This window comes from Antennarius striatus, chromosome 8, assembly GCF_040054535.1.
Source record: "Antennarius striatus isolate MH-2024 chromosome 8, ASM4005453v1, whole genome shotgun sequence".
NCBI lineage: Eukaryota > Metazoa > Chordata > Actinopteri > Lophiiformes > Antennariidae > Antennarius > Antennarius striatus.
The window spans coordinates 12492331-12507927 of NC_090783.1; the positions used below are offsets into that span (position 1 = coordinate 12492331).

The window sequence follows — 15597 nt, forward strand, 5'->3', positions numbered from 1 at the left end:
ACATCCGCCGCAGTGGGTCACGGGGAGCTGGAGCCTATCCCAGTGGCATAGGGTGTGAGGCGGGGGACACTCCGGGCATGACGCCAGTGCACCGCGGAGCCACACACAAAGACATACAACCACTCACACACACACTCACTCCTACGGGCAATTTGGGACCGGCCAATCAACCTGAAGTGCATGCTTTTGGAGGTGGGAGGAAGCCGGAGAACCCACGCAGACACGGGGAGAGCATGCAAACTCCGCACAGAGCGGGACTCGAACCCGGGTCCGCTGTGTTGTGAGGCGACAGCGCTAACCACTGCGCCGCCCTGGAATGAAAGTGACAATGTTAAATGTATTTCTTTTTAAGCAGTCACCTTTTGATGCTAATCTGTGTTTACAATTTTAAATAAAGTATACTTTTGCCTTTTAGAAGTCCCACAGAGGTCCCATAAAGCACACTTGAGTGAATACTCACAACTGACTTCAGCATCCTTGAAGAGGTAATCTAAATCAGAGCCTGGGACATCTTCCACGGATCTCAAACAGATGAACCTTGAAAAAAACAAGCAAATATCTGTTGACAATGCAGTACTCAACTTCATAGTCCAAGGTATCCAGCCCTTCTCTCTTGTAGAGCTACCAGCTTTTCAGAGCCTTGCCAAAGAGTACCCTTATGTCTTGAACCACTGTTCGGCGCAAGCTTGCCAATTCCACAGGGCTGATGAAGGAAAAGATAAAGGAAGAAATGAGGAACGCTTCGTACATAGCTACAAAAAGGGACTGCTAGTCTGCTAGAAGGAGAAGTTTTATTGGAATTACAGCACATTGGCTGGATCCACATAGCTTTAAGAGGCATTCTGTCGCTCTTGCATGCAGGCAGTTGAAGGGCTCTCACACATTTGATGTCCTGGCAGGTGTGTTAAATGACATACACTCAGAGTATGAAATCCGCGAGAAAATTGTAAGAACCACAACTGATAATGGATCAAACTGCCTCAAAGCGTTCCGTGTATTTGGATAAGATGAAAACAACAATGTTGCTGCTGAGGAGACAACTGCTGAGGAGACCACTAATGAAGAAGATGAACCTGATGACCCAGAGACTGAGGAGGAGGTGGACTTCATTTACGTTGATGCTATTTTGGCTGAAAATGATGGTCTCCAGTACGAGCTGCCAAAGCACCATCATTGTGCTTGTCATCTGTTAAATCTTGTGTCTTCAGTGGCTGTCCATGAGGCAAACAAGACCGTGCAATACAAGAACTTTCAAGGTCCACCTTTGCCAAATCTCAGGCTCTGTGGAACAAGACATCAAGGTCAACAGCTGCTGCAGAGGTCGTTGAAAAGCACTGCAAACTCCAGCTCGTGCAACCTAATGCCACAAGATGGAACAGCTTCTACGTGGCTGTAGAGCGAATACTGAGGATCATCAAAGACCAAGGAGAAGGTGCTTGTGAGAGCTGTCTGTGCTGCATTCAATCTGCCAATGTAAGTAGGAAATGTTTGTTTCATTACCTGCACTCACAAATACAAATACCCTTTGCTGAACTTGTAGGAAAAATCCTAGTAAAGCATGTGTGAGAAAATGGGGCCCAGTTTTCTCCATAGTACCTAATAAGCACTGTGTCTATCTGTGTCTTTCTGTCTGACAGGTACAGTCCAGCTGAAATGGCCTTTTTGGGTGAATATGTCACCACCATGGCTCCACTCGCGAAGTCACTGGATATACTGCAGGGAGAATCAAACATTCACCTGGGATGGCTTCTCCCTACAATCACCACTCTCATCTCCAAGCTTGAGAAAATAAGAGGATCGCTCAAAAACTGGAGGTCAAGCATTCTGTTAAGGGGAGGTTGCTTTTAACTAGAGCCCGTTTTGAGGATGTCACTACTACTGTAATTTTATTAATGTGTACGCTCCAACAGACAGTGCAGACAGAAAGTTGTTTTTTTAAAAATCAGTGAGGCGTTACATGGCTGTTCCTCTGAGGATTTTTTATTCATGGAGGGGATTTTGATTGTACTTAAAAATGCATTTATAGATCGTAACCATACAGAGCCACATCCAGCATCCGAACATGCTTTGATGCAGCTGGTCCACTCTCATGGAATGGTGGACGTGTGAAGGAGGATGCATGCAGACAGCAGATAGTACATCTGGTCCTACATCAGAAAGGGGAAATATCTCCTCAGCTAGATTTGATCGTTTTTGCTGTTTTAAGCATCCTTTTAATGTATTTAAAATGTGAAAAATCCTACCTACTGGTTTTAGAGATCATTTCCCTGTTTTACCTAAAAGTTCATATTGGTATTTTATTCCGTTTTAACATTAGATAACAGGTTCAGGGAGGCTCTTGTTTATTTCTGGAATGTTTTGAGACAGAGGAAGGGCAATTTTAGCAGTCTTAGGCAGTGGTGGGACAATAGTAAGACTGGAGTGAAATTACTCTGTCAACAGCACATCCTAAACATTACACGAGGCAACACCAGATCTCTGAAAGACCTGGAGTCTGATATAGTGGAAGTCCACAGGAGACTAAAGTACAGAGAGTAACTTTATTTATCCCTTAAGGAGGTTCCACCAGGGAAACTGATCTCCGTCGCACTACACTCAGCACATTGAGTACACAAAACACAGAAAAACCAAACAGTAAAGCAACAGCACATAGAACGTAGTACAACACCAAATAGAAAGATTAATAAACAACCAATCAAGAATATACAAATATAAAATCATAAATAGGCATAGAAATAAGAAAATAAACAGGCTTAGTTAAGCATGGGCAGAGTGAAATTTCTATAGCGTTTGCATTGTTTTTGCTGTATATGTCATCTCTCAGCTACCGTGTCGACTTTCTTCTTCTTCATCTCCCCCAGAGAAGAGTTGAGCAGTTTAATGGCTCAGGGGATGAATGAGTTCTTAAGTCTGTTTGTCCTGCATCTTGGGAAGCGCAGCCTCTGGCTGCTCAGGCTTCTCTGGTTGTTTGCTACGGTGTGCAGAGGGTGGCTGACATTGTCCATGATGTCCAGCAGTTTGTCCAAAGTTCTCTTCTCTGCCACCATTGCCAGAGTGTCCAGACTGAGGATATATTGAAATCCTCTTAAAGAAATAGTGCTACCAGATCTGCTAAAAAGGTACAAGGTGCACTGGTCAGGTTCCAATTCCTAAACATCAGTGAGATAGATTCTCCCTCTAACTTATTCTTTGGCCTGGGGAAAAAAATGGACAGAAGAAGGTAATCCACACATTGTTATCTGACATGGGACAGGAACTGAGTAAACCCAGCAGGATTCAAAGGCGGGCAGTGGAGTTTTACTCTCTTTACTCCTTGGAGTATGAAGAAGAGAACATGCTGTTAGAGGAGTTCTACAATGGACTACTTCAGTTGTCTGAGGACATCAACTCCCAGCCCAAAGAACCACTACACATGCAGGAGCTGCAGGCTGCTCTGCAAAGCATGCAGTGACAGAGGGCTCCTGTCATTGACGGCTTCACAGTTGAACTCTACAAAGCCTTCTCCGACATCTTTGCTATAGACCTTTTAGATGTCTTTCATGAATGTCTGGGTTCTGGGTCCATGCCAGTGTCCTGTCGCGGGGCTGTCCTAACACTCCTGCCCAAAAAAGAAAACCCACAGGACATTAAAACGCTCTGCACTGGCTATTAAAGGAGCCACTTGTCCTTGGAGCCAGGCTAGACATCAGCTGCATTGCCACACCAAGCCTGACAGCAATACTGTACAAATCCAGAACCCTGTGACTGCAGCAGTTGGTGGATGCAGTGGGACCAAAGCTATGCAATGCCAAGACTCTGTGCTCTCTAATAGGTGGCACAGAAGATCCTGGAGCTCAGGAGAGGGAGACTGTGTGATGAAAAGAGACTACTTATAGACTATGGACAGATAAAATCAAACCAGACCCAGCAGACCCCTTTCCTGAGATCAGCCTGAGCCCAGGGCTGGGAGATATGACCGGCCCCCTGCTCACCGGCACCAACTCAGGAAAACTGATTTTACACAATACTGAAGAAAAGACATTACATAACAACTGTGTGTAAACAATCAACAAAAATGGACTGAGCAACAGACTTCCTACTGCGTGGACAAAGAGACTGGCTGAGGGGAACTAGACCCAATCCACAGTGGAAGGTCCTGTATAAACGTCCCCTTAAAAAAATGGACTGACGACCTCTAGTGGAGGATTTTACACGGTACTATTGTCTCTAATGCTTTTACTTCTGTTCTTAATCCTGCTGTTTTTAACAAAAAAATAAAAATAAATAAATTTTATTTTATATACTGATTTTGTCCCTTTTGTGACCTCAGGGAAACTGTTTCATATTTTTACAGAGTGCTGGAGACCACTGAGTTCTTCAACCTTTTAACTGGTTTTTAGTCTGTTAGATGTAGTTTTTACTGCAAGTGTTACAAAAAAATGGCTACAAAATAAAAACAAAGAAAAATGGAAACTGCTAAATTTTCTGTCTTCTTCTCCTTTCGGCTTTTCCGATCAGGGGTCGCTACCGCGAATCAGTTGCCTCCATCTAACCCTGTCCTCTGCATCCTCTTCTCTCACACCAACTACCTTCATGTCCTCTTTCACTACATCCATAAATCTCTTGTATAGGTGAACAGCACCGATGGCGGTCGTTTTTAATCCGTGCTGTGGTCAGCATCTGCCAAAGTTGTCATCATGGTATAGCTGTCAGTCCCATGGGAGGAACACAAGGAGGCCAAGTATGAGCGTAATAAGGACAAGTATGTTAAACTGGCAGCAACATGCTCACAAGCTGGGTGGAGACCATTCACCTTCCCAGTGGAGGTCAGCGGCTACTGAATACTCTAGGAGTCACAGGATCCAACAGGATGCGGGCTCTTCGTGATCTAGCGGAGGAGGTTGAGGAAGGGAGCTTCAGGCTATGGCTCATAAGGAATGACAGGACATGGGGAAAAGACGGCTACTAGGAGATACATTATGGTATGCGGTCAGGCCCATTGTTACCATATCAGAAATGCTCATACGGAATTGGCGTAACGAACGACAAGCGGAACGTCAAGTTTATCTTATTTTTATTAGACTGGAGCCTGCCACGCTCACCTGAACACTCGTACATAAATTACACATGTCATACTCAATCGAGCAAGAGTACTACATTCAAATAAAACCACTTCCGGGCACAATAGGAAGTCCCCAAAATAAGAGCGTCACTTAACACCCATGCTTGACTCAGGGAGATGGATGTCCCTGCCATGCACAGTCGCCTGGGACTCATTCCACATACAAAACTATAACACTGGGACCAGAGTGTGGGTAGAATACAGATCCTTCAACAGACTGCAACAAGCGGCAGGGAGACGTGCCTGTCGCTGCTCCACCACCCAGAGATGTTCCAGGGGTTAATGGAGTGAAACATCAGTGAAAGGTGGACCCCCGGCTGACGACCCTGCAGTCTTTTCAATGGCACAGTCGGAGGTTCACCAGGCACAAATTCCAAGCAGGGAAGACCACCTATGCTTAGTTAAAATCTTGTGTTGAACTAGATCTGACACCTGACACCTCCCACTGTCAGCTCACCTCCGGGTATTTTTTGGGCGGGAGCAGGAATTGAACCGCCGATCTTGAAATCATAGGACGACCCGCTCTACCGCCTGCTTTACCACTGAGCCACTGCCGCCCCCAAATTGGCAGATAGACAGGTTCAACAAACAGACAATTTCAACAAATACAAATACAAAATCATGATGAGAGCTCTGGAGATGATGAATGGTCTATTTGAGGTGTTGTTGCAGAATATTCTGGGTACAGGAAAACTTCAAGTACAAACTAGGAAATGGATCACATCTCTTTTTATACTCTAAAGGCATGACTACGGGAGGTGCGAATCAGTTGTTTAACTGCTGCCCCTCTGCTCTCCACTAATCTTTCTCTCAGTTTCAGTAGGCACATCATGACCTTAAGAAGTTAGCAGAGACATCTAGTCGACAGTTTTACATGGCTGATGACATAACCTAATCAGTCACACAGACATTTATTGCAGACAACATTATTTAAAAGATACTGACAATTATGCAAGCATTTCCAAAAACAGATTAGATTCTTGCAGAATCTTTCATGACCTCGAGACTTCCTTGGGCCGTTTCTCCCAAGTGCTGAAAGATTTGAGACACACACAACAATCTAGATTTTTGGTTCAATGAAATGATATTATTTTATTATATTATTTTATTGTATTATTTTATTGTATTAAACACTTTCCACCACACTAGCTGTGACAAACCACAGGTGAAAGCATTAATTCCTTAGTAGAAATAAAAACTGATACTTCCCTAAGTAAACTTTAAACTTAGGGAAGTGTAAAGTGTATTTATACACTTTATAAGCACGTGCTTAGGTCTTCAATATCAATACGCCACAATGTAATATTGTCTGCTGGGGTTTTTTTCCTTCGTTTATTCGTTATAATCAAAAAGTACCCAGTGGCGAAGTGAACCGTCAAAAACAATACACTATTGAACTGAAATGGAACTTATGTATGATTTCTATTTAGAAATCGAAGGGTACATGTATTATGCCCACGATAATAAACACTAAGTCGCTGGAAAGAACACTCGCTCCGTGGCAGCAGGAACCGTTGTTTCCCGAGCTGTTGTTTCCCGAAAAAGACTTACCGAGGGAAGTCTTTTTGTGAGGGACTGCCCTGCCATTCATTTCCGGTGAGTGGCGGAAGTAGCAGCAGTTTATGGAGGTCACCGAATCACAGACGTCGAAATAACAGATTGACGCGGAGCAGAAGACAACATAACAGAATACCTGTAGTTAACAGTACATAAATCATCGATGAGATGGGAAATCATCTAGTTCGACGGTATATCACCGAGACCGATACCGAGCCAGACCCTGCGAGGAAATTTGAGTTCGACCCCCTGTTTGGCTTTGAAGATCGGAAAGAGAGAGGTCTGTTAGTACCTGCTGAAAAAACTCAGTTGTACCAAAATGTGTTGGCATATTTAGTTGTGAAGTTCATTCAGTTGGTTATGAAAGTGTTCTTGTGCTAGTTAATTAGTCTATGTAGCGTTACAGTAACCGGAGTGATACTTGTTATAGTTATGGCTAAGTGATGCGTATGGATTTGGTAACCCTGAGTCCGGGGTTACCAAGCCGGGGCGATCTCCGTACAGCTACGTTTAGGTCCTCATTTGAATTATGTCATTCATTCATCTTCTGAACCGCTTTATCCGCCGTAGTGGGTCTCGGGGAGCTGGAGCCTATCCCAGCTGGACGTGAGGCGGGGCTAACTCCGGGCGCAACGCCAGCGTGTCGCGGAGCCACACAAAGACAGACAACCATGTTGGCATTTTCTCCCCGTGTCTGCGTCGGTTCTATCCGGGTTCTCTGGCTTCCAAAAACAAAAACATGAGGTTCAGGTTAACTGGCAGTTCCAAATTGAATTATGTCGTCAAACGTATATTGTATCGAAAACCTCTGGTATGTAAAGTTTAATTTGTGGTAAAATAGGATTTTATCTATATGAGATGCATGTCTGGTGATTTGTTGCCTTTTCTGAAGAAATAAAAATAGTAAAACTTGTTATCTAGACCGTGGGATATTTGATATTATTTGACAAATTTATCTAATGTTAAAGTTTTAAAATGAGAGAACTGACATTTGGGAGTATAAACAAAAATGGTGTCAAGAAGAGCAGGAAAGAATAAACTGAACTTGCATAAAGTTGGTTTAAGACTGTTCACTTCTCATCCAAGAGGCTTCTTCATTTCTGACTGGTAGAGAGTCCAGGTACTAATACTCCTGTTGGAACAGAAAAAGACCAAAACCACAGAGATAAGTCTTGTTAAGAATCGCTATCCCACATATCCTCATGTGAGCTGTTATGGTGAGCTGCACTCTGATTTGAAGGGCTGTTGTGTTTTCTGGTGATTGAGGTGGCTGTTAGGTGATGTCGTAATCCTCCTCTTCTGTTTAAAGATGGTTTCTCCAGTTTGACAAAAATGGCATCTTTAGGTCTGAAAAAGCCTCTTGAATGAGTGTTGAAGCATCTTCAACCGATGTCAAGCAAATTATTAATTCTTTTTTTTCTCTTCTTGACTTACCTCGACCTGACTGACTGAGAACCTACACAGACAGGCTTAGTAAAGTCTGCTCTCAAACCCCTCAGTGTTCCCTGACTAAAACTTTGATGTCTGAGAAGCCACACAGACAAAAATGCTTTTGTGTGTTGGTGCTTTTTTTAAAAAAATATCTTGCCATATGTAGATATAGCCCATTTCCCACCACAACCAAAGGAATCTGCGTATTCAAAATGAAAAGAAAGATTGTATTTTAGATGAATTCACCAACTGATATGTCTTACTTAGACACAAAACAAAGTAGTATATACCATTAATGTGTATGCAATTTTAGGAAAATGTCTTTTACTTGCAAATTAAATAATGTCAGTGTAAATGGACCCTACTTCAAAGAACTGATGCTTTTGTTGATGTGGCATGGAAAGACATTTAAGTCATTTTGTAAAGCCAGTCATATTTACATATGCTATAAAAAAACCAAACTCAAATCAATCTTTTTTTTTTTAATTAAATGAATATTTAGATAACCAATAACCTAACTGTGATGTTTTTTTTCATATTATAGTATTATACTCTGCGAATCGAGATAACCTGCAGAAGTCATTGTTTTATTCCCCCATATGGCACATACAGTGGTATGAAGAAGTTTTGGCAAACCTGATAGTTTTCCAGATTTTCCTTTATAAATCACTGGTTGTTTGGATCAACAATTCCAGTTAAATATATCATATAGATCAGAGGTATTCAATTGAAAGTCACGGAGGTCCGGTTATAAAAATGTCCTTTTAGTAAAAGGTCCGAACACAAGTCCAGTTTGTGTCTTACACTGTAGCCGGTCCCCATGTCCACTTACGTAATGTAAAAACACAGTATCGGCTGATACTCGAATCTCCTACAGGTTCATAAATTTGGGCATCCAAATGCAAAAATTACATCAATATTTAGTAGAGCCTGTTTTTGCAGAAATAGCAGCCTCTAAATTCTTTCTATAGTTTCCAATGAGGGTCTGGATTTTAGTTGAAGGTATTTTTGTCTTCACAACACTTCTCCAGTTCAGTTGACTTGATGGTTACCAGCATGGTCAGCCCGCTTTTAATCACACCACACGTTTTTGACAACATTCAGGTCAGGGAGTAAGATGGCTATTCCAGAACGTTGTGCTTGTTCATTTGCATGAATCTTCTTCTTTTCCTTTCGGCTTTTCCCTTCAGGGGTCGCCACAGCGAATCAATTGCCGACATCTAGCCCTGTCCTTTACATCCTCTTCTCTCACACCAACTACCTTCATGTCCTCCCTCATTACATCCATAAACCTCCTCTTTGGTCTTCCTCTAGGCCTCCTACCTGGCAGTTCAAAACTCGGCATCCTTCTACCAATATATTCACTATCTCTCCTCTGGACATGTCCAAACCATCTCCGTCTGGCCTCTCTGACTTTATCTCCAGAACCTCTAACATGGAAGAAAGTATTCACTACAGCCATGTCCATCCTTTTTGCAAAGTCAACTACCATCTGTCCTTCTGCGTTCCTCTCCTGGATACCAAACCTGCCCATCACTTCCTCATCACCTCTGTTTCCTGCACCAACATGTCCATTGAAATCTGCACCAATGACAACTCTCTCACTTCTAGGCATACTCTGCATCACTTCATCAAAGTCCAACTAGAATTTCCCCCTCTCCTCCAGCTCACATCCTACCTGTGGAGCATATCCACTAACAACATTGAACATCACACCTTCTATTTCTAGCTTCAGACTCATCACTCCGTCCGACACTCTTTTTACCTCCAGGACATTCCTAACAAACTCCTCCTTCAAGATAACTCCTACTCCATTTCTCTTCCCATCTACACCATGATAGAGCATCTTGAACCCTGCTCCTAAACTTCTAACCTTGCTACCTTTCCACCTGGTCTCCTGGACACACAGTGTGTCTGCCTTCCTCCTCTGCATCATGTCAACCAACTCTCTACCTTTTCCTGTCATAGTTCCAACATTCAATGTCCCTACTCTTAGTCCTAAACTCTTGGCTCTCCTTTTCTCTTTCTTCGTGCAAACGCACTTTCCTCCTCTCCTTCTTCGACCAAAAGTAATCCAATTTCCCCCGGCGCCCTGTAGGTCAACAGCGCCGATGGCGGTCGTTGTTAACCCGGGCCTCGACCGATCCGGTATGGAAGTCATAGGTTTGATTAGCATCTTTGATTTGGCAAAAGTTTTACGCCGGATGCCCTTCCTGACGCAACCCTCTGTATTTATCCGGGCTCGGGACTGGCACAATAAGACACTGGCTTGTGCCCTCTTGCGGCTACATTGTTCTTTTGCATGAATGCCTTATTAGAATTTGAACAGTGTTTAGGGTCGCTGTCCTGTTGACGTATCCAGGCATGGTGTAGCTTTGTCTCTGATTTGTAAACATTGCAAGAATTTGCCAATATGGACTGGAATCCATGCAACCTTCAATTTCAACAAGATTGCCAGTACCTGCACTGTACACACAGCCCCACAGCTTGATGGCACCACCACCAAATTTTACTGTGGGTAGTGAGTGTTTGTTTTATAACGCTGTTTTCTTCATCTGTCACCCCTTGTTATGTCCAAATAACTCAATTGTAGTTCAATCAGTCCAGAGCACCTCATTCCAAAGTGAAGCTGGCTTGTCCAAATGTGCTTTAGTGTACCTCAAGCGCAGGTAGTTGGTGTATGAGAGAAGAGGATGCAGAAGACAATTAGATGGATGCAACTGATTTGCTGTGGCAACCCATGAAGGGGAAATCCGAAAGGAGAAGAAGAAGCAACTCTGTACACAGACAGAGCTTCATCCATAGAGCGTCCCAAAGTGTGCTGAATAATTGAACGATGCACAGTGACACTGCCTGCAGTAACATGATGTTGTAGGTCTTTGGAGCTGGTCTGTGGGAAGACTTTGACTGTTCTCACCTTCCACCGCTTTGTCTGACCTTTTTCTTGGCTTGCACTTCGGGCCCAAACTAGAACTATGCCAGTGGTCTTCCATTTCCTTAATACGTTCCTTGCAGTGGAAACTGATAGCTGAAATATTTGAAATAGCTTTTTGCATCCTTCTCTTAAACCATAATGTTTAACAATCTTTGTTTTAGGTCATTTGACAGTTGTTTTGAGGCTTCCCTGTTACCACTCTTCATAGAAAATTTAAAGAGGACAACAACTTACAATTGGCTACCATAAATATCGTTTCTCATCATTGACTTCCCTTTTGTATGTAGGTCAAGGGTCAGTGAGCTTACTGAACAAATTTTGTGTTCCAATAATTAGTGCTAAAGTTATTCGAATCAATAAAACAACAAGGGTGCCCAAATTTATGTACCTGCCTACTTTTGTTTAAATAATTATTGCACACTTTCTGTAAATCCTATTAACGTTCACTTTTCAAATATTACTCTTTCTGCTATATGATATACAGTGGGTACGGAAAGTATTCAGACCCCTTTAAATTTCTCACTCTTTGTTTCATTGCAGCCATTTGCTAAAATCAAAAAACTTCATTTTATTTCTCGTTAATGTACACTCAGCACCCCATCTTGACAGAAAAAAACAGAAATGTAGAAATTTTCGCTAATTTATTAAAAAAGAAAAACTGAAATATCGCATGGTCATAAGTATTCAGACCCTTTGCTCACTATTGAGTAGAGGCACCCTTTTGATCCAGTACAGCCTTGAGTCTTCTTGGGAATGATGCAACAAGGTTTTCACACCTGGATTTGGGGATCCTCTGCCATTCTTCCTTGCAGATCCTCTCCAGTTCCATCAGGTTGGATGGTGAATGTTGGTGGACATTCATTTTCAGGTCTCTCCAGAGATGCTCAATTGGGTTTAGGTCAGGGCTCTGGCTGGGCCAGTCAGGAATGGTCACAGAGTTGTTCCGAAGCCACTCCTTTGTTATTTTAGCTGTGTGCTTCAGGTCATTGTCTTGTTGGAAGGTGAACCTTCGGCCCAGTCTGAGGTCCTGAGCACTCCGGAAGAGGTTTTCTTCCAGGGAATCTCTGTACTTGGCTGCATTCATCTTTCCTTCAATTGCAACCAGTCGTCCTGTCCCTGCAGCTGAAAAACACCCCCATAACATGATGCTGCCACCACCATGTTTCACTGTTGGGATTGTATTGGGCAGGTGATGAGCAGTGCCTGGTTTTCTCCAAACATACCGCTTAGAATTAATGCCGAAAAGTTCAATCTTTGTCTCATCAGACCAGAGAATCTTGTTTATCATAGTCTGGGAGTCCTTCAGGTGTTTTTTGGCAAACACTAGGTGGGCTTTCATGTGTCTTGCACTGAGGAGAGGCTTCTGTCTGGCCACTCTGCCATAAAGCCCTGACTGGTGGAGGGCTGCAGTGATAATTGACTTTGTGGAACTTTCTCCCATCTCCCTACTGCATCTCTGGAGCTCAGCCACAGTGATCTTTGGGTTCTTCTTTACCTCTCTCACCAGGGCTCTTCTCCCACGATTGCTCAGTTTGGTTGGACGGCCAGGTCTAGGAAGAGTTCTGGTCGTCCCAAACTTCTTCCATTTGAGGATTATGGAGGCCACTGTGCTGCAGCAATTCTTTTGTAGCCTTGACCTGATCTGTGCCTTGCCACAATTCTGTCTCTGAGCTCTTTGGGCAGTTCCTTCGACCTCATGATTCTCATTTGCTTTGACATGCATTGTGAGCTGTAAGGTCTTATATAGACAGGTGTGTGCCTTTCCTAATCAAGTCCACACAGTTTAATTAAACACAGATGGACTGCAATGAAGGAGTAGAACCATCTCAAGGAGGACCAGAAGAAATGGACAGCATGTGAGTTAAATATGAGTGTCACAGCAAAGGGTCTGAATACTTATGACCATGCGATATTTCAGTTTTTCTTTTTTAATAAATTAGCGAAAATTTCTACATTTCTGTTTTTTTCTGTCAAGATGAGGTGCAGAGTGTACATTAATGAGAAATAAAATGAACTTTTTTGATTTTAGCAAATGGCTGCAATGTAACAAAGAGCGAGAAATTTAAAGGGGTCTGAATACTTTCCATACCCACTGTATTTAACTGAAATCGTTGATCCGAACAACCATAAAGGAAAATCTGGAAAATTATCAGGGGTGCCTAAACTTTCTCATACCACTGTACCCAAGTTTCCCAACCAGTTTTATGGTAATCCATGCATGATTGAAAAAAGTTGTCCAGTAAACTAATCTCTGGGAGAAGTCAACATCTACAGAAGCTGTAGGTTAGTATGTTCTATATTATGAAAGTTTGTTTTCTTTTGCCAGAGATGGTAGCAAGTCAGCAGCAGATGAACTTGGCCCAGCTGCCTTTGGAGCAGAGAGACTATTGTGCCCAATACCTCCTGAAATTCATGAAGTGCAAGAGAGACAACTGGCCCAACTTCCTGGCCTGCAAGCATGAGAGACATAACTGGGATTACTGTGAACACCTCGAGTAAGTGTTTTCCATAGAAGACAAGTGGAGACATTTAGCCACTCTATTGATTCATTCTCACTGTTCATTGTTTCATTGTATATAAAACTTTAAATGTGGAGAGGGAAAATTAATTTGTAAATTGCCAGTCAGCAGTTTCCAGTCGACAAGTCATTCACAAATACAACCAACTTGACTTGATAGTATTTTTTGTGAACTTGAAATAGGTTGAAGTTCCGTTATTAACTCATTGGCTGCCAGCGCTTTGTAGCAACTATCTCCTTCAGTGGACTTTCTCTGACGCACCGGACATTTATCGGTGCTTCCTTTCTGTTCTTGATCAATCACAAGATGCTTCGCTCGAAACTGTGTTCACTTATCAGTGGGCTCTGACCTACACAAACTTTGTTGCATTGTAAGCTGCCGCAACTTCTCCATCTTCTTCTGATTTACCAGCCTTTCTTCTGTTAGTGGATTAGTCGTCATTTCGCTAGATTCCATGATTAGTAACCTGATTTTCATTGACAAGCTCTGCCAAACTGTCCCTCAGCCGTACCCATTGAAAAAACCTAATTGACATCTATAGATGTCAGTAGCAGCCAGTGAGTTAATTAGTGTTGACTGATAAAATGTATTCTTGTCTGTCTGAAACAATAGTAAAAAAATTGAAAATGATCATATGTCTTCAACAGAGCATAAAACAATTTGACGTACCAGTAGTCTTCTTCTTCTTACATTGACAATTAGATGAAGCACCAGCTCACCATCACCCTCTGATGAATTAATGTCAATTTGGCATCCATAGATGTCAGTTAAGTTTTTCAACAAAGAGGACTGGGGGACAGTTTTGAGAAGCTTATCAATGAAAATCATGGAATTCTCCATAATGGCAACTGATCCAGTTATGCAACAGAGGGTGGAGAATCAGGAAGACAAAGTTGCGGCAGTTTGTGTTACAACAAAGTGCATATGTCAGAGCTCACCCACGAATAGCACAGTATCGCTCTGAGCGAAAGCATCTTGCGATTGGTCAGGAACAGAAAGAAAACACAGATACATCTCCAGAGCGTCGGAGACAGTCCACTGAAGGACATCATTTTCTGCAAAGTGTTGGCAGGCACTAAGTTAATTAAAAGCAGATTAGTAATATCTTAATATATGCTTCCATCATTGACCAAACTCTAGCGATTCTAGGAGTTTGTCATCTTTTTGCATGTTGTTCCTCAACAGATGGAGTTAGGCTTAGGTAGGCTATGATTTACATTGTTTAAAGAATCGTAGGCATTTCAACTGTGAATGAACTGACTTGAAAAGATAATAAAGACTATATATAGCAATTGTACTATATCACAAATATTGAATTAAAATGGATATATGTAATTGCTTTCAAAATGTCCTAATCCTAATTGAAATGAACAATGTCCAATGTGTTATTCTGTCTCCAGCTATGTGATGCGTTTGAAGGAATATGAGAGAGAAAGGAGGCTCCAAAAAAGAAAGAAGAGAATCCAGGCTCAGGGTGAAGCTGCCTGAACAGTACATTCTCCAACACTTCTCTGCATATTGCTGTTGTTAAGAATAAACAATATTGTTTAATCTCTACAACCCTGAGCCGTATGCTGAAATATAATTGTAATAAACATTGTCATTATTATATTGAGTCATTATCGGATGGCTAGAATTGGTTTAGATAATGCCAGGTATACAAGTGACATCATTTTAATTTAACACACATTAAAGGGACAGTAAAGTTAATTTTAAGTGACATACCTGTACATACAGTATGTTATTCAACATTATTAAAAATAGAAGAAAAAATAAATGTTATCTATGTAGCATCATTCCTTTGGTCAGAAAAGCTTAAAATCTGCCCCGCAGCAGCTTCCGTATTCAGTGGTTACATGGGCGTCATACATCATTAGCGACCAACTTAGCTTGATAGCCATAGAAGACAATGCAATCCACGACACGGTTAACTCTATAAATATAATGGTTACCTGCGAGGGGAACGGTTGTGTCAACAGAACATCAGGAAAAAACAAAGACAAGGACCTATCGTTCTTCCGAATACCTTCTGGGAAGCTAGGAAGGAGATAGAG

At 42.2% G+C, this 15597-nt stretch overlaps 1 protein-coding gene and 1 pseudogene across 1 annotated transcript; both read left to right on the forward strand.

Annotated features, from left to right (window-relative positions):
• Positions 1 to 430: 430 nt before the first annotated feature.
• Positions 431 to 3451, forward strand: LOC137600609 (uncharacterized; annotated as a pseudogene).
• Positions 3452 to 6693: 3242 nt separating this feature from the next.
• On the forward strand, positions 6694 to 15103 carry ndufb7 (NADH:ubiquinone oxidoreductase subunit B7). Its single transcript, XM_068322088.1, has 3 exons — positions 6694 to 6938; positions 13351 to 13519; positions 14944 to 15103. The coding sequence occupies exons 1-3, from the start codon at positions 6827 to 6829 to the stop codon at positions 15029 to 15031; spliced, it is 369 nt and encodes a 122-aa protein (XP_068178189.1). The 5' UTR covers positions 6694 to 6826; the 3' UTR covers positions 15032 to 15103.
• The last annotated feature ends 494 nt before the right edge of the window (positions 15104 to 15597 follow it).

Excerpts from the sequence above, each read along its gene's own strand:
- ndufb7 (XM_068322088.1), top strand. The coding sequence starts at position 6,827 with ATGGGAAATCATCTAGTTCGACGGTATATCACCGAGACCGATACCGAG. Across the intron at positions 6,939-13,350 it reads TGAAGATCGGAAAGAGAGAG|AGATGGTAGCAAGTCAGCAG; the intron begins GTCTGTTAGTAC and ends TTCTTTTGCCAG. Across the intron at positions 13,520-14,943 it reads GATTACTGTGAACACCTCGA|CTATGTGATGCGTTTGAAGG; the intron begins GTAAGTGTTTTC and ends TTCTGTCTCCAG.